Below are 24030 nucleotides of genomic sequence, written 5' to 3'. Positions count from 1 at the left end.
CTAGTTAAGGTTTTATTTGACAGCTGTGATACAAATAATTAAAAGAAAAATAAGACTCAGTACTCTGCAGTACTGAAGCTGAAACACTGTCTAGAAGTCATTCCCACTGCTGGAGGAAGGTTTTATTGTATGTCTGCTATACTGGCCGTGTTGAGAACCCATGATTTAAGTTGAAAGTATTTCCTATTAAAAACAAACAAACAAACCCAAGATCTAATAGGAAAATGGTTCTTTTTTTTTTATGCAAGTGCTAAAATGTAATTGAATTCAACACTTGTGATCACTTGCCTTTATGCATTACTGATCACATCATCTTTTCCCCTTGATGTTCTGCTGATTTCAAAATATTTCCCTACTATATTCTCATTTCAATTTGAAGCAAAGTAAACTACATCTGAATTCACTTCATTTAAGCTAGAGTTGCTATATTGACAAATAGAAGAGAAAAATCTGAAACTTTTCTGACAATGGTATTTTTACACCCTGATTGGCTATGGTAATAACAAGGTGCCTGGTGAATCTGCCATACACAGAGGAAATAATTTAAAGAGATATTTGTAATTCAGATTGATACAGGACAAGGCTACCAAAACCATACAAGTTCCTTCTATAGGTGTAAAGTAAAACGCATCCTTTGATATAATAGAATTATTTCTCCATTCATTTAAATCAAGAATACACACTGAATATTTATCACTGCTAGCTATCCCTTCTGAAGATCCACTTTAAATTCACAATTTTATGTAAATTTATTTTCATCAATGAGAAAATTAACCTAAGAAGGGTCTAACAAGATGTCTGTATAATGAATTGGGGGCAGTCAATATTACGTAAATGGAACTTCTCCTTTATACTTAAGGCTTTAAAATCGTAAAAATGACAGAAACACTGAAGTACACCACAAGATCTAAAGTCTTGACAGATTTTCATGCAAGACCATTCTTTTTTGTCAGACATTTTGGTTTGCCAAGTGTGAAAAACACTGCTAACTAATATATTGAAGAAACGATGACAAACATGTAGGGTATTCCCTAGGGATTAATAACCTACTGGAAAGCTTGATGGCACACACACATTAACCACACTGGGTCATTAATCCCAAAGAAGTACCTTGCAGTGAGGTCCCTATTTCCATTATAAGACAATGAAAGGGAAAAAAAAAATCACACCTAGTTTTTCCTGGGGTTCCATGGCTTTTAAATTCCTGTAGCTCCTACACTGAAAGATTCTTTTCTATTTAGCATGACACATGCATGACTTCAATGGTTTGGACACACTCCAGCTGACAGACTAATTTAACTGCTGCCCATTCTATCGATCACTTTATGTTATATAAAAGAATTCAGTGGCTCCAAATCAATTCTTCTAGTATGGCACAGCTTTCAAAGGCTTTCATAAGTATTCTTTCACCAGATTTCAAGACTTCTCTTCTTATTCTATGGTACTTGCCTGTATTTCCTAAAAAAACTCAGTTCTCTGGTGCTGAAAACCAACCAGACTTCAATTCAAGTAAATACTTTAGGAATAATTAACTCTCCTGGTATGCCAGGCTTCACACAAACTCTCACCTGGGAAAACTACAGAGCAAGAGCAGACAGCCCTGTCCTGTAAGTTTGAAGTGTGCAGCTCAGTCTAATCCAGAGCTCCTTCTCTCACATTTGCCATCATTCCACAAAAACGACAGCACACAATACATGGCAGCAGTAGGCAAGGAAAGAGTCAACAAATATTAACAGGGGAATAAATACACACTCCACCCCTCATCCTTTATTTGAAACAGTAGGCTAAACAGGGAAAAGAAATCTTCTAGGCTGTTTCCATATTTAAAAAATACATTACCTGAGTCAGTAGAGTAAACACGGAAACTCTTGTCCCAGAAGCCACAGACCAAGATGTAACGATTGTCAGAGGTGATGACAAAACACTGGGAATGCACCTGAATGCTTTGGTCTAAAAGGTCAGTGATTTGCCTCCTGTGCATACCTGTATTGCTGGCTGAACACAAAAACATACAGACCAAGACATTTTAGCATCCTCATTCACAGAACAGAAGCACAATTTAGAAACTTACATTCACACCAAATACATTCCTCACTTCTGTTACTTCTTTTTTTTGTTTTTGTTTTTTTTTTGTGGCAGGGACATCTTCTTTCTAATTCTACTATAAAATACTCATTACACTTCTGGGAACAATGCTAATTCCTTGTAGTATATATTCTAAAATAGAAGAAATCCCCTTTTTAAGTGACACACAGCTGAGAAATAAATGAAAGACTGCACATAGGCAATGGTACACGGAAATGTAATGAGATTCCTTCCCTCCTTCTTCTACTCTAAGAAATTAAAAATTACAAACAAAGCAAAGGAATGTAATGATAAGACAATACACAAACCACGTAGTGGTTCAAATGCAGGACACAAAGGATCATGATTTTAAATTGTACATCAGTTGTATTTCATTGCAACACTGCCATTTGAAAAAAGAAAAACTTCAGTCAACATCACTACTGTTTACATTTTTTAAAGCACAGCACAAAAATTAACCAGCTTATCTCCACAATTAACTTTGGGCTTGGGAGAAATTATTTGCCCTATTTTGATCACTTAATGTTTTACTTCCTGAGATACTCTTGCCCTGGGAACCCATAGAATGGACAGGAATCAATTAGTGAACATATCTGTCATATTATATCTTGTCCTTAGATCAGTGCTTGAAGCACTATTACTTCCATCCAGGTGGTCTTCTAGACCAACCTCTGCCCTGGTCCTGTGTTCTTCTTTACTCTTTGTTCTTTCACTCCTTTCCATTCTCACAGGCCTTGGGCTTATTCCATTTACTCTGTATCAAATCCTTCATTTATTTATGCTTTTGCTATATTTAAAATGTTGATACTGTCTTGTCCATATGGGTAGCAAAAAATTTAGCAAGGTGTTGCCACTTGCTCTCTTCAAGTAACACAAATGTGGCCTTCACTGATCTTGGGACACTTCAAGAGTAACAACACCACGTTATAAATGCACAGTGAACTGCTCTGTATGACAAAATAGCAGCAAAGGAACCTCAAAAGACATGCAGAAAAACTAATTCAGTGAGAATAAGGCCTTCTAAAAACTCTATCTAAAAAGAGTTCCAGGATCCGTGTCATAGCAGACATTGCTGCTTTATGTTGTCTTCCTGTGCACTGGGAAAATGAGGAGGGCAGGAATCCCTCCTTATGACTAAGACAGCAACAAGATTCCTGCTATAACCATAAAAGTGTAATTTTGTGGTCCTCTTAGGTGCCATTTCTAGGTAAATGTGTCTAGCCACAATTAAAATCCTCTAATATTACCTACATAATTACTTACTTGCACCCAATGATGCTACTTAGCAATGACAAAGAAAGCCTTAAACCTTTTAAACTATGTCCAGTGTAATCACAAAACTGATTTGAGATCTGTAGTAGGAAGAGAACATTAAACCATTTTTCAGAATGTGAACATTAACTTTAAAGGTCTTTGTACTAATGTGATTTGAGGGTTTTTGCTGTAATATTTATTTACACTTCTAAGATCTACTTGATAGAAGGTTTTAAAGCAGAACACACATTTCCTGTTCCAAACATTTTTTGGATAAAATCTGTTTCAGGAAGGAAAGGAGAGTTACAGCATGTGTCTGCCTCATAATAACTATTGCATTATTCAGATGAGGATTGATTTCAGAAACTTTGGAAAACCACTTTAATTTTATCAGCTCTATAAAATGGTTTCATATGCCCTCACTGTTCCTGGTTTAATTATCCTAGAGCCCAGAAAAATGGCTACACAGGAACAGTCTCTATCCATGAACAAAAATACCGCACTTCCTACTGGGATGTGCACATTAGTTTTGAAATTAATTCTCACTGGCTGACAGACCTGTCATTCTAACCCATCCACACAAGTTCATCTTAGCTCTGCTTTTTCCATGCTTCTGTAATTGGCCACACCACTTCTCTTCCAGTTAAACCACCCTGAAACAGCTGGTTTTTAAACTAAGCTCAAAGTCTAACAAAATTGGGGGCCACAGAATCCTGTCTTCTTTGCTCCCCTCCTACAGCTAGTTTGTGTTTTAGTGTTAGGTACTTGAGTTTTTCTTTTCTCATCATGTTTAAGGTTCCATTTGCCATGCTACAGACTCCAAATATGCACTCCCAAAAGTTGGGCCTGTTAATGAAAGAACTGACCAAACCCTAACTTGGCAAATAAAAAATCAGCTCTATTTAAACTGATAAAACATCTATAACAAAAAGTCATGAATTGCATCTATTACACTGAGTCATTAAATAAAGGAGAGACATTCGCCAACCCCTTTTTAATAAAAGAAAAACACACACGAATTTAACCAGTGAAGCCGATCAAAAGATGCAATACCCTTGAAAAATGAATACTAATATCTCAACACTAAACCGGAGTGGGCAATATATTTCAACTTTGAAACCGCTTTGCAATTACACATTAATCCCCTCAGCCTGAACAGCAGGTCTATGAAGAAAGGATTGATCTCCTTTAATGATGAAACCCTGGCACCACGGTTTTATTTTTCACAACACGGTGCAGTTAAGAACCCCACTGTTATTATGAAAATTTGCTCAGCAAAGGAGCTCCATCACATTACCAGCGCACCGATTCATCATAACGCGCCTCGCTCCTGCTCATCAACAAGTCTGAGTGATGAAAAGATCCAATATTATCCTGACAGTACTTCATGCACATTCTCAATCACACATTATTACAGCATCCATATTAATTTTCACTGACACGCGTCCTAGGCCTGTTCAAATTAGGCAAACCAACGAGGGGGAGTTGATGAAATACCAGCATAGCCACAGCTCATTGCATTCCAATTTGCATGCAAATGGTTTATCAGGAAAATTCCATTCCCAGCAACCAGCAAGTGAAAAACAACCGTAATCTACACTTCAGGGCCACCATACAGAGCTTAATGAATCGCAAAGAGAGAAGGAAGTGACAGACCTATGAGAGGATCGATTTCCACTGGCAGCTGGTAAGGCTGGTCTTGTACAGCACCTTGATGAGCTGGAATTCAGGAAAGAAGATTTTAAAACTTTGCATATTTTTTTTAATACATGAAGCCACATATATTTTATAAATCAAAGCTAAGCCTTTTTTTTTTAACTATTCAAGATTCTTCTGCATCAATTGAATGAAAAACAAAAAAAAAAAATCCAGGTGCTTTTTCAGGCTGCTTATTAAACATTTATTTTAGATTAGGGCTATTCTGAATGTATGCCATCAGCAGCAGCTCTGGTCCTGAGCCATAAGCTCTAGCAGATGCTTTACTGGCAACCTCTCCTGTAGCAACAAAACAAAATTAAGTGGTAAAGAGGACTGAAAACAAAATGTGACAACCATCTGCTGACTGTAGCAAATACTATTTTCCTCTTTACTTTTTAAAGCACTGCTTTGAACATCTGAAGCACAAAGGACATTTTTTAAAAAAAGTCAGTTTATGATGCAGAGAGGGAAATTTCATAGTCATCTTGTAGTCAGCCAATATTTAAGGATTCATCCATCACCAAAACCCATTTATTTGCAAGTTTGCATCGAAGTTAATATATTAATTCTGCCAACCCACATTTCATCGAGGCACCTGGCATACCAGTAAAATGTTTATGTACTGAATTCTCATGCAGGGGTAAAAAGAAAACCTTTTTTTTTTTTTTTTTCCACAGCTTCACTACAAAGAAACAAACAAACTGCACCCCCCACCCCGCAACAGCCCTAATACCTTCTTGGAAGAGAAACAAGAAATAATGGCTAAATACTTACACAGGCGATTTTTCTACCTACCTACCATCTACAGCTTAATATAAAAATCAGTGTCAATACAAGGATTTCTTAAATAGCTGATTCATAAGTAAATTCAAAGTTCTACTGCAATGAAACACCAGCATAGAACAAAATATAAAATCTAGGTGATGAAAAAGAGCATCCTGCTGGCTACCAGCACCATTAGATGTCAGCAAAGCCACCGAATTCATATTCAAAGGCAGGAATGGGCTTTTTAATTACACATTAGTGACAACTGGTCACTTGGCAACTTAACTTTTTTATCATGATGCCTCATTAAGAAAGACAATGCTAAGCCCCCAGCAGGGGATATGGAGCAGTAATGATACCTGCCCTCTCATCCTAGGAGATCCCATTTTGGTATAAAATTGGAAGTCCACAATAGCAAAGGCTCAGGAGTCCACACACAGATATTTTAAGCACAGTACTTTATTAACAGCCTGCAACTGATGTGTGCTCTCACAGGAGAGGGGTCAGGTGATTTTTTGTGGGGGTTTTATGGTTGAATTTTGTTTGTCTTGATCTGTGGGTTTTCGTCAATTCTTTCTAATGGCAAGACAAGTGTAAAATGCCCCTAAAATGAAAAAAATAGCGATTCAAAAGCACAGCTTACTATTCTCCCTTTCAGAGGTGAGGGAAAAGCCTGAAAAATCTGAAATCTCTGTTCAGCTCAAACCAGGTGATTACTACGCTCACCAAATTGGTTGCTTGCTCACAGATCAACCAGCAGAATTTTGTTGAAATCAAAATCAACTCCTACTACATTTGAACATTTTCTTCTTCCCATGACTGCTGTATGTTCACAAAGGCCATTTTCTAAATGCCTTGACTATTATACGTCCATGGTCACACATCCAAGGTATAAGAGGATACTGTCATCCTCCTTTCAAAGAAATCTCAGGAGCCCTGTAAATAGTTCTTGCTCACGACGTGCTATCTTAGACAAGTCTCCCTTCCCCCGCTTCCTTCCCACCTTTCTCTTGAAGCCTTTCTCGGGAGGGTAAAATAATACATAGATGTTTCTATTTGAGAGGTAATTTGTAAGAATTAGGAAAAAGTGTGGGAGTCATCTGGCTTTCTTCAAAAAGTAATCACGGACCATGGGTCAAGATTTCTTACTAGGAATTTCAACCATGTAAGTGTTTCTCTGCTGCAAATATCTTCTATTTAAGTTATTTGAGTACAAGGTTCTTTCCCCCTGCTTTCTTAAAAAGCCTTTGAGCAAATATACTGCACTGCACCGAAATAAACTTCCTTTGACGGCTTGGGCCTAAGACTGTCATAGTCAAGGAAAGGATGATGGATGTCTTTAAGATTGGAGAATATTAGAATTAAAAGCAGAATTACATTCTCAATACATTACAGCTCAATACATTACAGCACACTTGTAAAGGAAAATTAATTTAATTAGTTGCTGTGAAAATGGCTATTTTGTTTTCCTTTCTTACTGACAATATATAAGCACCAACATAAGTAACTTTGGGATGTTTAAGATAAGACTTCCTATATATTTTATTTTCTAATTCTCATGGGGTGGCTTTAACAGCAGAATATGGAGTTTACAATCCAGAAAAAACTGGAATAGAAGATTTCAGGCAAGTTCTACATGCTTTAAAACTGCCTTTGACATGGTATGGTTCAGGCTCCCAACAGACAGAACAACTTTAAGAGGAAGAGTGTGCCTTTATCGTGACCAAATAGCGATAGACTGTTTTTGTCTCCCTGCATGGTGCCTGATGGCCTGGTAAGCAATATATTGTTTTTACAAACCTTTGGTGTGCTACACATCTTGCTGCAATAGCTCAGTTTACCCTTCCAAGGAGAAACTAAGCCCACATGTGAAGAGCCTGCTGTGTCAATGAACTGGACTTGCTTTTTCCACTTTAAACTCAACAGTTCCGTGGCAAATTGTGACAAGAGAAGTGCTGCTGGGTGGCAGGGGTCTCTCAGGCTTCTTGCTTTAATGTACTTACCAGGGAGGCTGTGCCACTTGTTGACAGCAAAGAGCCTGTTTGCAGTGACCGTGATCACGGCGGGAGTGGCCAGGCCAGGCTGGGTGTTGGCGGCCACGTGAGTGACCGGGGAGTTGGACGGGAACTTGAGGACCATGATCACGTCCTGCTGGGCCTGCTCTGTGAACATCAAGGGGCTCTGCAGGAGGAGATACTGTTGAGTGCACACGACAAGAACCCAAATACACGGGAAAAGAGAACACGGGGAGGAGAAGAGACAGGACAAGAGAAGGAAGATTGAATTAAAACCCACGAGATCCGATAGAAGCTGCAGTAGAAAAGCAAATGCAATAATAGTGGACAGGCTTGTGGAAATAACCATTTTAGGCAGAAAACCTTGCATATACCCTATTAATCTGAGGGTTTTGTTGAACAGAGGGTGTCTGTATACAGACTTTACTACAGATCACAGCAGATTAAACTAAAAGTTTTCAATCGCCTAGCTCTGCCAAAAGAATTCTCCTTCATATCTGCAGAGACAGTATGTCAAGGAAAGAAATGCCAAACCAGGAGGGAAACACAAAAAAAAGTGAGCAAAAGAAATTCCTGCTCCCAGAGATTGTCTCAAGTTGCATTAAATTGGCAGACTGTAATTCTTTACAAGCCAGATGAGAACATGAAAGCACATTAAAATAAACAGATACACACATACACTAGATATATGTTCTGTATATATTTCTGGTGTACAAAAATAAGATTTATGAATGCAAAGTAGAAGACATCACTGCATATGTGTTTCAAAGGACAAACATAATTAAATGCAGTTGTAAAGAATATAAAGTGAATATGATTACAGACACTAGCCTGCGCTGTTTCCAGAAATGCTGAAGGGAGGGAATGAATCCAGACTCTTATTATCGACATAGATTTTAGGTTTCAGTTTTTTCAGTTTAGTAAATTGAAAAGTTTATTAACTTTTTAACTAAGTTCCCTAAAAATACTGCAAACATCAAAACAAAATATTGAGAAGCTTAGATCTGGATATCAAACATGAAGAGAAAAAGCAACACCTAATGGGTTTATGACTGTATGGTGTATCTGAAGAAAAGGAGAACCCCACTGAAATGCAGAGAGGCACAATCATCCTGGTCACCAGGAGCCACATTGCTCAAGTATTTGTAATTTTCTAATAACCAAATTAGAATACTAATGAAGTGTCCTTGGCTATTCTCCACCTGCAATATTTCATTACATATATGTGTATGTAAGTGCACACATTTAATGTATATTTATACAGAACTAATAAAAAAATTAAACACATTTGCATTTTTATTATCACTCCTTTTTAAAAAGTTATTAAGAGTACTTAGAAAAACATATTGCTCTATGAATTCCTATTTACAGTCTTTGCATAAAGGTGTAAATAAAAGCAACTAATAAGCTACCCAGACACCCTTCTGAGCAAGTGGCTAAAAGCCAATCAATATTATGAGTTAATCCTCCCTGGATGCTCATTCAATTAAAGGTGTCAGTAATGCCTCATCTGATGTGGCCTCAATTAAATCCAGCTATCTGATGGTTGAAAACACAAGGGGATACAGCAACAGCAGCAAAACCAGACAAATAGGCAGGCTTCGTGTGACTGCTAATTACTACACCTGGTGTATATTATGGCTTGTGCACTTAACACAGCACGTGGTAACTTCCAATTCAGCTGTACTCATGCACACGAAAACAAAACTCAGTAAATAATGCAACTAGAAATAATTCAAAATTATGACAGGAAAAATATCCTTACTGTATTTCAGCACCAGAAATACTTTTAAAACCACTTAATATAGTGCTATTATGAAAGCATGTATTAATACCCACAAAACCAGCAAGTGAAGAGCTAAGGGTTTGTTTTTTTTCTTCTGGGTATAACCTAGCCCAAAAACCACAGGAGTTAGAAACAGCTAACTTCTTAAATTTTAACTTCTATTACATACTAAATCTTCACTAATTCAGCATCATGAAAAATATTATGATAAAACCACACAAACTGCTTCCTGGTAATAAATTTACATATTTATACAACAATGGCTCTGACTAACTTGTCAGTAGTCAACTTCTCGAGTTGCTCCTCTTCCTGAAACAAATCCCTTTAAATTGGAGCGAGCGCTCAGTGCGTGGCACCATGACAGACTTCACACACATGGCAAGTGGCTGCCTGAGGGGAGTGCCTGGGCTCCCCCAACACCCCTGTTAGCAGGGCTCTTGTGGAACACACACACACAGGGTCTGCTGGCCTGGGACCTGGGCATGGGGCACAGGCAGCTCAGCAGCTCTCAGGCACAACATGTGATGCATTTGAGAAAGGCCAGTAGCTCAGTTTATCAAGGAAGTTTACACTTTTGAGACTCCTGCATCACAAGGTTTGTTAGCTACTTTGGAAATATTTCACGTTTCTGTGTAATCTTTTAAAACCTTCTGCATTTCAGGTATGTTTTAAAATTAATAACTTTAGCCTGCTTGAGTAGGACATATTTTCTTCTGGCATGTCCTATAAGACATGTCTTTTTTTTTTTAATATTGTGGTGTAAAATGTCCATCCTAACAATAAGGGAACATAACCTTTTGAAAACCTTTGGAATTAGCAGACCATTTGCTTCACTTGTCAGAACATCACTTAACATCCTTAGTTCTGGACCCATGACAACACAAATGATATTTTGAGCCCGAGGACTGCACACAACACGATATGGAAAGTAATCAGTAATAAAATAATAGTTTGTATAATAAAATTATATTAGACACAAGCAGAGGTAAAAGGGAAAGCATGTTAATGCTCACTGCCTGGATTTTATCACCCTAGCTTTACTGCAAAACACATTTAGTCACATTCTTTGCTATGTAAGTTTCAGCTCATGAATTCCTAGTAATCCTGGTTTTAGGGGAAAACCTATGCCTGGGGGAAAAGACAAGGAAGTTCCACCTCCTAAATCCATGCTTCTTGGGGAATCTGCCAAAGATTAACTAAATTGTCTCCACGGTGACTGGCTCTCACCTGTACAGGTATGGTATTAACAAAATCAACTGATGAAGTGTTCTTAGATTACCCTGACAAAAAAAAAGCCCACACTAGAAATCAGTGCAATCCTTTCAGCAATAAATAAAAAAATAGTTAAGCACTGCATACAATTCCTACCAAATCGTAACTCATCTGCTGGTTTTAATAACATAATTCCACAACCACATAAAAGCAAAGTGAAAGTGTGCAGGTCTGCAAAGGTAAGATGGCAGAGGAAGTGAGCACAATGGCAGGTCACAAAGAGTTAACATGGCACTTACCACCTGCATGGCAGAACTTCTTGGAGGATGTGGTTCTATGAGCAGTTGGGAAGGGGTCTGTCCAAAACTTCGAATTTGAGCTTCCACAGCCTGGAAAAGGCACAGGCAGGTTTGCATGTTAAGAGGTGCTAATTACAGGCAATAGAACCATAACTGTCACCTGAAAATGTCATTCCACACTTCTGGCTTGTTTCATGTTGAAAATCAACCCCGTGTGTTCACTGTGGGGCTAAGTGCTTGGCACTGGTACTAAGAATGAGGTAATCATTTTAGTACTGTGGATGCTATTTCCATGAGAAACTCTGCAAAACCTCATCCTGCTCAATGATATTAAACAGAAACAAGCTATTAGAATCAGAAACCCTCTTTATTGGCTCCATTTTTTCTTTCTAACACTGGCTTATCCTGTTTGTATCATAACTCAAAAACAAAAGTTAACTTTTAAAAAGTTTCTGTAGGTATTAAGTATTGTACATTAAACTCCATTGCTTCATTTCACAGCAGTAACTACAAGGAAAGCAATGCCAAGCTTTTATTCTTACTTCCAGGTCTATTTAAGAAGAGCAAAGAATGTAAGGATGCATTAAACTACCAATAGCAAAACTATAGGAGAAAATGAAGGCGTAACACAAGGGGGTTTTTTAAGTTTCTCTGTACCATCAGCAACATGCTTCAGTACTTTCTTCATAGGGAATACATGAAAACATCATGCTGTGTAATTTCTTAAAAATAATTATGCTGAAACCTGTGAACTTATACTTCTTGCCCTAGGCATGTCCAGCTAGTTTTCCAGCCTGCCACCTCTTGTCCCACTGGTTTAAAGATAACATCAAGCAGCCAAAATTCAACAAGTTACTTCTTGTCAGGTTGGCCTCCTGCACTATTCACAAAAACAGGCCAATACTACAGAAAATCTCAAATCATTCACTTTAGTTTGTATCCCTCTCATTGTGAGTTAAACTAATCACCTTGCCTTTGCTGTGGGCTAGCAGGCTGCACGTGGGCTGATGCCGCAGGTATTTTTCCCTAATTCTTCTCTTTCACGGTTCAACCTTCTCCTCAGTGCTCCTTACACTTACACTTCCTGTTCTGTTTTAGCCACTCCTTAAAATTTTTGAGACGATGGAGTAACACTTATGTTGACCTTATTCTTACAAACAACTATTTTTATATAATTATAAAGACCATCACTAGGATGTTCTCCTGTTACAGAAATAACAAAGCCAAAAGTAGAAATGCACCTGAGACCTTAAAATAATCATCCTCTTGATAGTAAACACGCCATCCAAAACACTTGACCTTATTATATTTGGCAGGGCTTTTGAAACATCTGAACTCACCAGAGCAGGAGTTGAAATTAGTCTGTGAACAGATTCTAACGCTCCTGCCCACTCTGGGAACCACCATAATCTTCAAAGAACTGGTGAATAAGTAAGTTATCAAAAAGCTGGCTGAAATCTGACATACGCACAGTGATGCAGTGAGCACTTTTTGAGGAACAGCAGTATCAGACTCATGAAACACTAAAGCTCAGTAAGACCACATGAGTCTCCTTCCTGCTGATGAGACACGCTACATTAAAATTCAAATCTGGGGGTTTGTGACTCAAGATATCAAGGGAATCACAAAAGCTTTGAGGTCTCTTAAGACATGAGGCATTAACAAAGGAACTGGTCAGCAGCCCTACTCTCCCCATAAAAAGCTATTTGTTTCAAAACATCCAGATTTTAAAAAGATGCGCCTAAACTTACTTGCAGATTAGGTGGCATATTTTTACTAGCAAATGGGAATTCTGCCCTGCATTGAGGGTAGAACCAGAAGAATATAGGATAAAATATTCTTGAAACACAACTCTCATGCATTTCCTTTAGAACTGAGAATAGATAAACCATGGAAATAATGAGCTTTAGATCTACTAATTTCCTTGCATATTGACTTATTATCAATACAGAAACTTTCATTCCCAAATGCTCATGTTCAGTATTTAAATAGAGTCAGATTTTTTATCTCAGCCTTGAAATCTGGCATGTCTTTTAATTCCCAATGCTACCGCTGGAAACTATACACTGTTACATAGTGCCAATAGTGAGGGAAAATAAAACACAAGATATCATATATTGAGGCACAGTATTTCAAATACATTCATCATTACAGGAGCCCAAACTGGTGTAGAACAAGTAAAAAATACCCTACTCAACCCACCAGCCAAGAGGCACTATCTGTTTTCACATAATGTCTGTCAGACTTGGTGAGGCTACTGACCAATGGACAATGATTTTGCTAAACTCTGCCTCACAGGATCCCAAATTCTCCATTTTCAGTCATAACAGACAGTTTCTACATCACTGTTTATAATCTAGCTTGAGTTTGTGATTTACGGTTCCGGCACAAAAAAATTCTTTAGACTCATTAGGATCTAGCTGGTTGTTCCAAAATATGAGCGCCTACAGTTTCAGGACTGCTATAGCCCCAGACACAATCTCTCCCTTTTAGACAATAGAACTGGGAAAAATTCATACTCAGATCACATCATACCACAGGTAACAAGTTTATAAAACCATCAGATCTGTACACAGAACATCAAGGCACAGATACTGGTATGTGCACGTCGTCTTTACTGGTATCTTCAGAAATCCAAAAGAAATTTGAAGAACTGTTGAGTAAAGGCAACAACACTTGGACAAATATGTCTAGACATAGTGGCTAGACTTCAGAAAAAAACCTTCTGCATTCTTTCTGGTTACCAAAAAAAAAAAAAAAGAAGTAAAGGTTTCTTTTTTTAGCTTCCACATTTCGTAATAATGGCCAAGAGAGTGCACTAACAACCCCAAATGGTTCCTTCCTTTTCCCAGATTGTATTCAAAGTCAATCCAGATGTCAGCTCCACATTCTGATGTCTCAGTCAGAAGGATCACATACAGAAGGATGCAAGATGACCTCCCTCTGTCAGCAGAAATGTGATGATGGAATCAATCCCCATTCTCTCAATTTATCTACCAACAGAAAGAGCCACCAGATGCCACTCAGACTTCTGTTCAACCTGACAAAGAAAATCAGGCAAGACCTGGGGATCTTTTTCTCAGAGACAGAATTAGTATCTCCTTTGAAGAAAAGAACCTACCACCCACCTGAGAAAATACAGTAAAATGCCCATCAGTCAAAAAGTCATCATCCACTTCCTTTCTAATGAATCATAGACCTGCCTCTAACTGAGCTTTCTTGAAAAGAAGTATTACCAGCATCAGTCAGTAATACCAAGAGACATACAGCTCCTCCAGTGGTAGAGGAAGGGCATGTGTTTTCACACTGCTGGATTTCTCTGGAGCACACAGCCACTCAGATGAATGTAGGCAGAAATGTTTGGGAAATTTGCACAACCAGTTTCACATCTATTAAGGACCATATAACTGGTAAGGCATAACTTTTGTTTGAAAGATATTTTTAGCTTGACAAACTCTTATTGCTGAAAGCAAGACGTGTGCCACAAAGCAAAACATGGTATCATTCCACATTTTATTTCACTGTTTCTCAAATACCTCAATAAAACTGCCTTTTCCTGTTAATCGTCTACAAACCCAAAATTTTGGTAAGGCCAGAATTGTTCCAGATGCTACAACAAGAAGTAATAAAATGAAACAAGGTAAGCAACCCTTTACAATAATTCACACAATATGCACCTCAAACATATACTTATTTAACATTGTATTTTGAATGTTAATTAATTTAGAAGGATGAAAGCCATAGGCAAATTTCATAAGTTCAAATTTATCTGATTTTGCCCATTCCTAAAAAGCCTCCTAGGTCATCTCTTCTTCTCTTGGGGTGTGGGAAAGGGAAAAAGGGAATAGGGAAGCAAATTAAAAGAAGAAAAATAAAGAACTTGAAAACTTGGCTCAGCTACAACGTAGTTCCTGGCCACTGTTTAGTATGGCTATTTTCAGTCTCTGAACTTACCCTCTCATCTAACTGTGAAGAAAGTTAATTCAACAGCATGCAGTACCCACCAAATACGGCTGTAAATTTTTTGGGAAGGAGGGTGATGGGGAGGTTGAACATATGGATGCAGTTAAGGTAAAAACAGATGTTTGTTACTTTTCTTTGCAGCAACACTCAGAAACTTAGTCAAAATTGCTTTTTTTTCATGTTTATGTCTGAAAGAACTATAAAATTAAATATGAGGGAGGGGGGTGGAGGGGAACTGCAGTGAGTGTCACAGAGAAAGAATGAAATGGTCTCCAGTTTTGAACTCAAATCCTCAAATGAAGGCCCATAACAGTTAAAAGGCAAGACATACACCATTTAACTCCAGATTTAAAGACCTTTAAAGGGACTAGCTCAGAGTTGCTTTCATCATGCCTCCTCAGACACAAAACACCAAACTGTCTGACGAGTCCAAGAGCACAGGACACCCATGTTAAAAATGCATGCCTCGGTCTGAGGGCACAAAAAGCCACCACCTCCCCATTTGCTATCAAGAGGCTGCTCTCAGTTCCTTTACAGATCGGCACCAAAGTATCCCCAATTACTTCCCAAATATCTACGATTTAGTTGCCAAACATTTGAAACCCCAGATGAAATAACAACATGTATTGTATTACAAATTCTTTCAGCACATGTGTCAGGGACAGAAAACATTTTGGGTTCATCCTCCATCTTTCTGACCAGTATTTATGTCCAGAAAATAACAGCCCTCGCGAAAGTAATTACTTTGGCTCTCTGCCGCTCCCACCTCACTTTTCAATATTCAAAAAGGTTTACACACATGTTCCTCAGTGATTTCTATTGGCTTGAGTGATATACAATTATGATTACTTGCTTTCCCCTTCCTTCCACCCAGATGTTGCTTTAGAGCATCAGAGAACACAGACTGTTTGACAGGTTTCCCCTCAGACAGGGAAGTCAAATGGCTCAGCGGCCAACCAAGGAGCTCCTTTCCCCACGGGACAGTGATTAAAATCAAGCTCCGGTAACAAGTGATCAGAAAACCCCCTCTGACCAGAGAGAGCCACTTACACCCCTATAGGAATATTCTTACCTAAATTCCTCTAGGACTACAGGAACACAGATAACACTAGCCAGAGAGCAAGCACAATTCACAACAATAGATAAAATTGCTGAAAAGAGGCAGAAGATTAAAAAGAGAAGCTCTTTGTAGTACCATCTCCCTTGTTTCCTAACAATCCCCATTAGATCAAGATTGTGAAAAATGGGCAAAATGCTTTTCTGACACAGGCAATGTATATGCTGGCTGACTGTACACCTGCCCTGGGGATATTGCACTACACTTGACCCAAGAAAAAAATACAGCACTCAAATCTTAGTATCATAAATTCACACACTCCTATTTGCTGTTTTAAAAATAAAATGAGCAGTCTAGTTTCTTCATGTCAAACCAGAAAATTATTTCTCTTGTTTTGACTTCACAAATCAAACATTTTGTACTGAGTGACCTAAACATTTTGTTTTCTCATTGCACCACTCACTTAACATACCGATTTGAGAAAACCGTCTGTACTAGTTTTGAAATCTAACAAATAGCAGGGAAGAGAATGGAGCAGAAGAAAGGCTAAGGAAAAGACACTACGAGACCAAGAGTTACCTATTGTTCTCTAGGTATCATTAAACCTGACTGCGAAATGCTTGCGATGTACCCTCTGCTAACCAAGTGGAACGCAGAAGGTGCCTGTTGCTGCCCACTAATGCAGGTACAGCTCCAAGACCAGCACCTCAGGGTTATGGCTCCAGAGCCAAACCGTGGGCAGAAATACAGTCAGCAGCCCACAGAGGGGGCCTTATTGGAGCACACGAACAACTTGGGATGGAGCTAAAAGCACACAACCATTGCCTGCTGCTGTGTGTTAGTGAGGTCTGTAACAAAACTGTGAGCCTTGTTACACAAAAAACCAACAGATACACGGAGAAATTTAAGCCATCAAACAGAAGTGAAGCATTTTTTTCTTTCTTCTTTGTACTTTCCTTGCAAGAAATAGATCTGCTGCGTAATATTTTTTTTTTTTTGCTTCTTACCATCCCCCAGTTTCACCTCCTTCTGCTTGCTGAAAACATCAGATTTGTCTGGAGATTGGTTACCGGTCTAACCACTTGTTATTTATAAAATCCAAACTACTACATCTATATGGAGGGGAGGGGGTTACCCTAAGCAGGATTACTTTTTTCCCTCAAGCTGTTTGAAAGTCAATACATGAATAATACATTATTCTGTTCCCATCAGAAGAGTGGAGAAAGGAGAAGAGCATAGGATGCCTTCCACCACATCTTTACAAACAAAAACACTAACCCAGCTCTTAAACTACATCAAGGAATTTTCTGTGAGAAAAAAGAAAAGATGAAGTCTCTTCGTGCAGACAAATCAGTGTGACAATTACACGGCACTCATTAAAGTAAAACAGGAAGTAATCGCAGTTTGTGAGAATACAACTAGAAGCCCCTCAGGGCCGCGCAAGTTGCTCCAATCTGAATATATACATTCCAGGCATATTAAGCAGAGGCACAGCCCAGCCTGGCTGCAATCTCCAGCTCACACAGCTGTCCGTCTACTGCAGCGTAATCCCAGCTGCCAATCTGAAAGAAACCAGTTAGTCAGAGCAGACACAACCAACAGAAACAAATGTCACTCAATAATGTTCAGAGGCACTGGGTTCATGGATAATTTCAAACAGTATCTCTGTCTGGAGCACTGATGTGCTCATTCAAAACACCTAAATCTTTGGCTACTGGAAAGAAGCAGATAAAAAACACTAGAACTACAAAAACAGGTCTGGTAGTACTTCAAAGAGACTGACAAAATAAAAAGGGAAAAGAGTCTAAAAAGAGAGTTAAGATCAATTTAAGGACTCGCAAATAAAACTGGATTCACTACAAGCAAAAGCCTAAGCAGCTCTGGGATTAGTTTTTTAAAATACAAGAGTTTCTGTTTTATTTGAGTGGCACAACCAAAATTGCTTCCAATCTCTCTCTTCTGTGGCAGCTGAAGATTCCAAGAGAGCAACTCACTGCTTTCATTTAAAATCAATAATTATCACAGAGTAAGTAGTGGCACTGCCATGCACAATACCCTCAAACTTCAATTTCTGGCATTATTTATCTGCACCTCTAAATAGCTAAACAATCCCAAATTTTCTTATATTAAACTTTTTCCTCTGGAAAAAAGCGATCGATTCCAATTTGGTAACATACCACAGAATTTCCCAATCATTAATGTCATCTCTATTTATTAAATTAAAAAGCTTCATTAAAATAAAGCATTTCAATCTGAAGGAGGTTAATACACAGATGTAAAAATCCAAAATGTAGTGGTCTTCAAACTGTCTTCTGTGATCACCTTTCAGAATCTGTAACAATTGTGAAAAGGAAATAAACAACTTCTTTTTTTTAAGCTATGAAATACATGTATTTAAACTCTCCTAACTGCCACCTGCAAGACCAAATTTGCTCTTTCCAAACTGTGGGTGCAATGCTATCTCAGAGCTTTCTACTGCAAAAAATGAACTTTTTGTATGAACACTTAACTGAGGCTTGACTTTTAGATACTGCTTGAGGAAAACACCTCTGGCATGACCACAAGCTTTCTCACTCAAGCAGCAGCGATTTATCAAGTGTAACTAGTAACTAAAATAACAAATTTTGGTAAGTAAACACCACAGACATCTACGGCCACAGTGGGAACAGTGATGCCCAGGTTAGACACCCTGGGCTGCAATAAGCAGAATGAAAACATTCCAAACAAAAACGTTTAGTTTCCCAATTACCATGAAAGCCAATACAGATCCCATTTGGACAGCATAAAGAGGCTGCAAATAATCAAAGCATGTTGATGACACAAAAAATTCCTGTAGCCTGTTCACTTCCATGTTTCTTTCAAGGCTAAATGACTTGGTGTATAACTGTAGCTATTATATACAAGCGTATTTGATCCTTTCCACATACGGAAAAGGAAAGAGTAGTTTAAAAATAGAAACAATTTGTATCAAAAGGAGTTATTTTTGAACTATTATGAACATCACTTTTATCCATACCTTATTTACCTTTCTATTACTCTTCCTTGTTTAATGCTGGCCAACAAATATGTCAGCTAAGACGGATCATCCAGGCACAAATGAAAATGTAAGGAGCCCAGGGGGTCTCAAGACCTCTCTGGCTCTGATAGTTCCCCAAGACAGGTCAAGCAAGAAGAGGTGAGGTAACCGCACTGAAAATTTTTATCTCTTGAATTTCAACCAAAGGCTGAGAGGAAAGAACACTCAGGGCTGAAGAATTAATTCACATGAGTAACCTCCTTCCAAAAAACTATTTCCAGCCAGTTTTTTGAATCCTTACACATGGAGCATCTCAGTCCTAATTTAATTAACTCTAAAATTACTTTCCTTTTCCTGCTGGATAGAGAAGCAGAAGTAGCAGGTAAAATTACAATCTACCCTGTAACGAAGAATAAAAGAGAGCAAGGTCAAAAATTTTTCTGGATCAGAACCCAGCTGAACATTTTTCATGTCTTTATAAGCACTGCAGTAAATATGCAAGTTGAGACAAAGGGCAATAAAAGCCCATTCATCACATCAAACTCCAGGCTGAACGGAACCAAGGGAGTGCCACACCTCCCAGATACCACAGTAAGCACTTGTTTATGCTCATTTTGCTCATTTACTCCAACACCACAAGCAGGTCACAGTGTGAGTAGAGATGGGAGAATGAACAGGAGACTGATACAAGCTGGTGGCAGGAGGTGTGCTCCTGTTATTTAATGCTCCTTTCAGCAGAAGGAAATCCCGCATCCTTTTGTGGGAGAGTCCTGATGCCCAGACAAGCTGGTTTCATTGAGCAGCGGTACCTGCCCTCACAGGAGGTCCTGCCTCTGTTACACACTCCTGCTGGGGGTACTGCCCCAGGAGAAGACCAAGGCACAGGGGCTGGGATGCACTGCCAAACCCACATCTCCTTAGTCATTAAATTACTGTGCTTCCTTTAAATTCAGCCTTAATTCCAGTTCCATATAAGGGTATTTTAATACAGATTTGCAATTAAAATGAGACCAATGTTAAACATTTATTTGGCTTTTCCCACCGTTCCTGTGCTGTACAACACCAAACATGCCATCTGTGCAGCACACTTCCAGCCAGAGACAATTCAAAGATGGTTTCTACAGCACTTTGAATGTTTCCTGCATGAATTTGTTGCTTACCCAATACAGCACATGGAAATTTACTGCTCTGTGACAGTTATTTTATAACCATTTTATCCTACATTTTAAAACTCATCACAGCCACAACAAAGACTGTTGCCCAACCTGCTGAATCCAGACTGATCGTTTTCCCAACTATTTAGTAAATGCTAACTATGTTATAAATACAAATTGTGTTTATATTCCGTGAAAGATTCACTGTTGTCAGGGCTCTCCAGCTGAGTTAGAGCTGAAATATGCTATTAACTCCCACCATGACCAGAGCTAAAGGAGAGGCCAAAAATGCTTTCTCTGGGATAAGATATCAGATCTGCTACTGCTGTCATGAAACTGGGGTCATGTAAACTAAACATTCTTGTAACTTCTTCTGGGCACAGAAGTCTTTCAAACTGTAAATACATATAAATAAAATAAGGCTCAAAAGAGATAGACCCAAGATGCATAAAACTTACCCAAAGATATTAATTTGAACAACATTTAAAAGCTATTATCCATAAAATATTTTATCCCATATGCCTTAAAACTGAAAACAATGAACCACCTTTTTATATATATATAAAATCAGAAGTGGCACATTTAAATACCAAGCCAAATGCTACGTTGAAGCTGATTCTTCATAATTTTTGAAACTACTCAGTTGATATGGAAATGAAATATCATCAGTAGAAAGAAAGATGCCAAAAGAATTGAGAAAGCTTGTATTCTAATGTTAAACAGACCACCTTCATTTAACAAAAAGGCGCCTTCTCTTCGGAGGAAGAAGTACAAAACAACAGAGCTATCTAAGGCTAAAAACAAATTGCTTGATGTTGTTAATTTAATGGGACTTATTCTTATGTTTTTAGAGCTAATATTGCTAGTTTTAAAATTATTAGTCTTCCTTAATTGTTGATTTCAAAGATCATATTAGATGGGGGGTTTTTTGTTTGTTTTTTTTTAACGTGGCTTTTTGATAAGCACGGTATAAAATTCAGCGTGCTTCCTGAAGGGTAGGGAACAAATCCTATATACAAATGGAATTTGCACTTCCTGTACAAACCAAGGATGCATTCTCCAAATAATATTTCATCTCCCTGCTACTAGCTTTGTTTCTTTTCTTTGCTTTTATTCAGTGTTTACACTAACTTTGTAGGGATATCAGTGGAGAAATGGACTTTTAGGCCATAACTGAGGGCAGCCCACATTGACGACCATCCTTTGTTACACTAAGCCAAAGACAAGAGGAATTTCTATTCTTCTGGCCAACACTGATGAAATACCCACCAATCAGTCCCAGATACAAATTATTTTGTATGGATTGTGCTTCAGCCCCTAATCAGTTACTTGTCTGAATGGCTTAGATCTAATTCTACTTTTTCCCCCCCTTCCATTCTTGGACAGCTATGGCAAAAAGAGAGCAGAATTTGTGATAAGAAGGTGCTGTGAATTCTCTCCAGAACAGCTGGATGACATTTGTCTGTGCTAAATGACTCCTTGCCCCTTCCATCCAGGCAAAAAAAGAGCCCTTCCACAGCCGATCTTGTGATTGGGAGTTCCACAGAACAAAACGTGGTCCTCAGGAGCAAGTCAACAGAAGGCAGTGACACAGCAGAGCTCTGCTGGCAAATGCAGCGTTTTCCACAAGAAGGATATTTACTGCTTGCCCACTGAACAGCAACTTCCCTCCACAGCTGTCACCTCCTTCAGCAAGACACACAAGGAGCAGAGTCAATGACAGCACTTACAAAATGCCTGGAGGGGAAGAGGAGGAGGAAGGAATGGTCTCTGCAGAATGAGCAGTGCACCAATATGCCAGCAGGGATACTGGATCCCTTGCCTCGCTTCTCCTGGCTGCAGCTCCCTTCCCCCACTGGCTGCGACTCAAAACCTCCTCTCTTGATCTACTCCCCTCCCCCGGAGATTTGTCTTTGAATTATGCAAGCTTTGCACTCCCCAGGGTTTTTCTGCCAAAAGGTAGCATGTGGCCCATGGTTAGCATTTTAGTTTAAAATTTTCTATTATGGCAGTCAGATCCTTTCAAAATACTTTACTTCCTTTATTCCCATAGGCAGAAAGAATGGCAGGAAAAAATTGTTCACAGCAGTATTAGAGGATGTAAAAGTTCTACATTTTCAGTTAGGGAAAAAAAAAAAGCAACTAAAGGTGGAATATGGTTTTAATCAAGTAGTTTTCCTTCCTAGACGAGTACTTCCTTCTTGTAATATATATAACCTGACTGCCTATAAAAATAGAGGTGCCAGTTGGAGCCATTTAGGAGACCTAAGGAAATTCTGCATTAACCTACACCCCTCCACTTCTCAGTGCCTTCCACCATTGTTCTGTGTGTGGCCTCTTTGACGAGTTAGGTCACCAATGCCCATGGATATATCTGTGGAGATACCTCAGAAACACATGCCTCATAGGCCTCTCATTGCTGATATGGTCCAAGCTCACCATTATCTATGTGAGGAAATTGCCACGTTTTAAGCATTTGCTATTATTTCCATATGATACCTAAAAGCCTCAATAACTTGCAGCTCTCAGAATAGACAGGAGCTTCTCTTTTGGTTAAGGTTAGCAAATCAAAATACTTTTTCTGCTACAACTGTCAAGATTTAAAGAACCAAACATGAATTGTATTGAGAGAAAAAAGCCAAACTTAGCGTTTTTGAAACCAAGAAATCCAGTTTAATACTGGCCTAATAAAAAGATACTGAGTCTGAGGTGCCGTGCCTGCCTAAAAATACTGTTAATTGTCCACATCAGAAATTCATTTGGGCTCTAATTGGGAATTTGGTGGAGAAAAGAGGAGATATTTTCTGGCAAGCTGACTGAAAGAAAAAAAATAAATGCTGATTGAAGCTGCTTGGCAGCACAGAATGTTAGCACAGGTCCTCAGGGAGACGGATTAGCAAGCAGGAAGAAGGTGAGGCTGTCAAAGGTGCATGATAAATTCATTTAGCACATAGATATAGAATGATTATGCACATAGAAATACACACAAACAGATTTTTCATTACTTTCATCTCTACACATAAGTAAAATCAGAGTAAGTCACCATTGGTGATGAGAGTCATTAAATTTCTGCAGTACCAGTATTGCATCAGAGCTGATCATACGTGCCATTTAAAATTACATAAGCACATTTACATAATGAGAAATATGCTTTACAAAATACATGTAAATGGCAAGGGATACCTAACTAAACGGGAGACCTTTCACTGTTTTAGTGGCATGCTTAAAAATCCTAAATAAAAACATTTCATTGGGCCAATCCTTCAAGCAACTCAGAACAAGAGTGCTACAAGACATCATTCATTCTGCTGCCTGCATTCATCGGCATGCATTTTTGACATCACCAGTAGTGTTTCGAAATTCTGCTGCTGCTAAGCTACTCCACTGTTGTGAACTCAACCACACTGAAATTCTCCCACTCCTGTCTTCGTCTTCAGTCAGTTCAGACAGCACAGAACAACTCAAAAAATAAGAAACATTGTAGCAAAGTACAATAAAAACATGACAAATTCAAAATATTTGGTAACAAAGTGAATGCCTCTCTGAGATGATCCACACATCCAAACATTTTTAACTTCCCTGGTCCTAAATTTTTTTCTCAGGCTATAACGCAAGTAATTCAGACCACAATAAATGTGACAGAAGAACTGTTCAAGAAAAATTAAAACTACACAAAAATTGTGTATGGAGACTGCTACTTTCACTAGTGTTACTTCAATTATGATA

At 38.5% G+C, this 24030-nt stretch overlaps 1 protein-coding gene across 3 annotated transcripts in view; it reads right to left on the bottom strand.

The window, feature by feature from the left end:
* Positions 1 to 24030, bottom strand: part of LRBA (LPS responsive beige-like anchor protein) — a 364153-nt gene that overhangs the window by 28849 nt on the left and 311274 nt on the right. For 2 of the 3 annotated variants that reach the window (XM_066186497.1, XM_066186496.1), the window contains exons 49-52: positions 11115 to 11204; positions 7806 to 7998; positions 4996 to 5058; positions 1840 to 1995 (exon numbers count right to left, since the gene is read on the bottom strand). In XM_066186497.1, the coding sequence (XP_066042594.1) occupies positions 1840 to 1995; positions 4996 to 5058; positions 7806 to 7998; positions 11115 to 11204 (502 nt within the window). The remainder of the gene's footprint in view (positions 1 to 1839; positions 1996 to 4995; positions 5059 to 7805; positions 7999 to 11114; positions 11205 to 24030) is intronic. The other variant, XM_066186498.1, reaches the window with a different exon arrangement.

Source organism: Chamaea fasciata, unplaced genomic scaffold (genome assembly GCF_029207755.1).
Source record: "Chamaea fasciata isolate MVZ Bird 193981 ecotype frontalis unplaced genomic scaffold, bChaFas1.0.hap1 SCAF_6, whole genome shotgun sequence".
NCBI classification, from domain to species: domain Eukaryota; kingdom Metazoa; phylum Chordata; class Aves; order Passeriformes; family Sylviidae; genus Chamaea; species Chamaea fasciata.
This window is presented reverse-complemented; position numbering and strand designations above follow the sequence as displayed.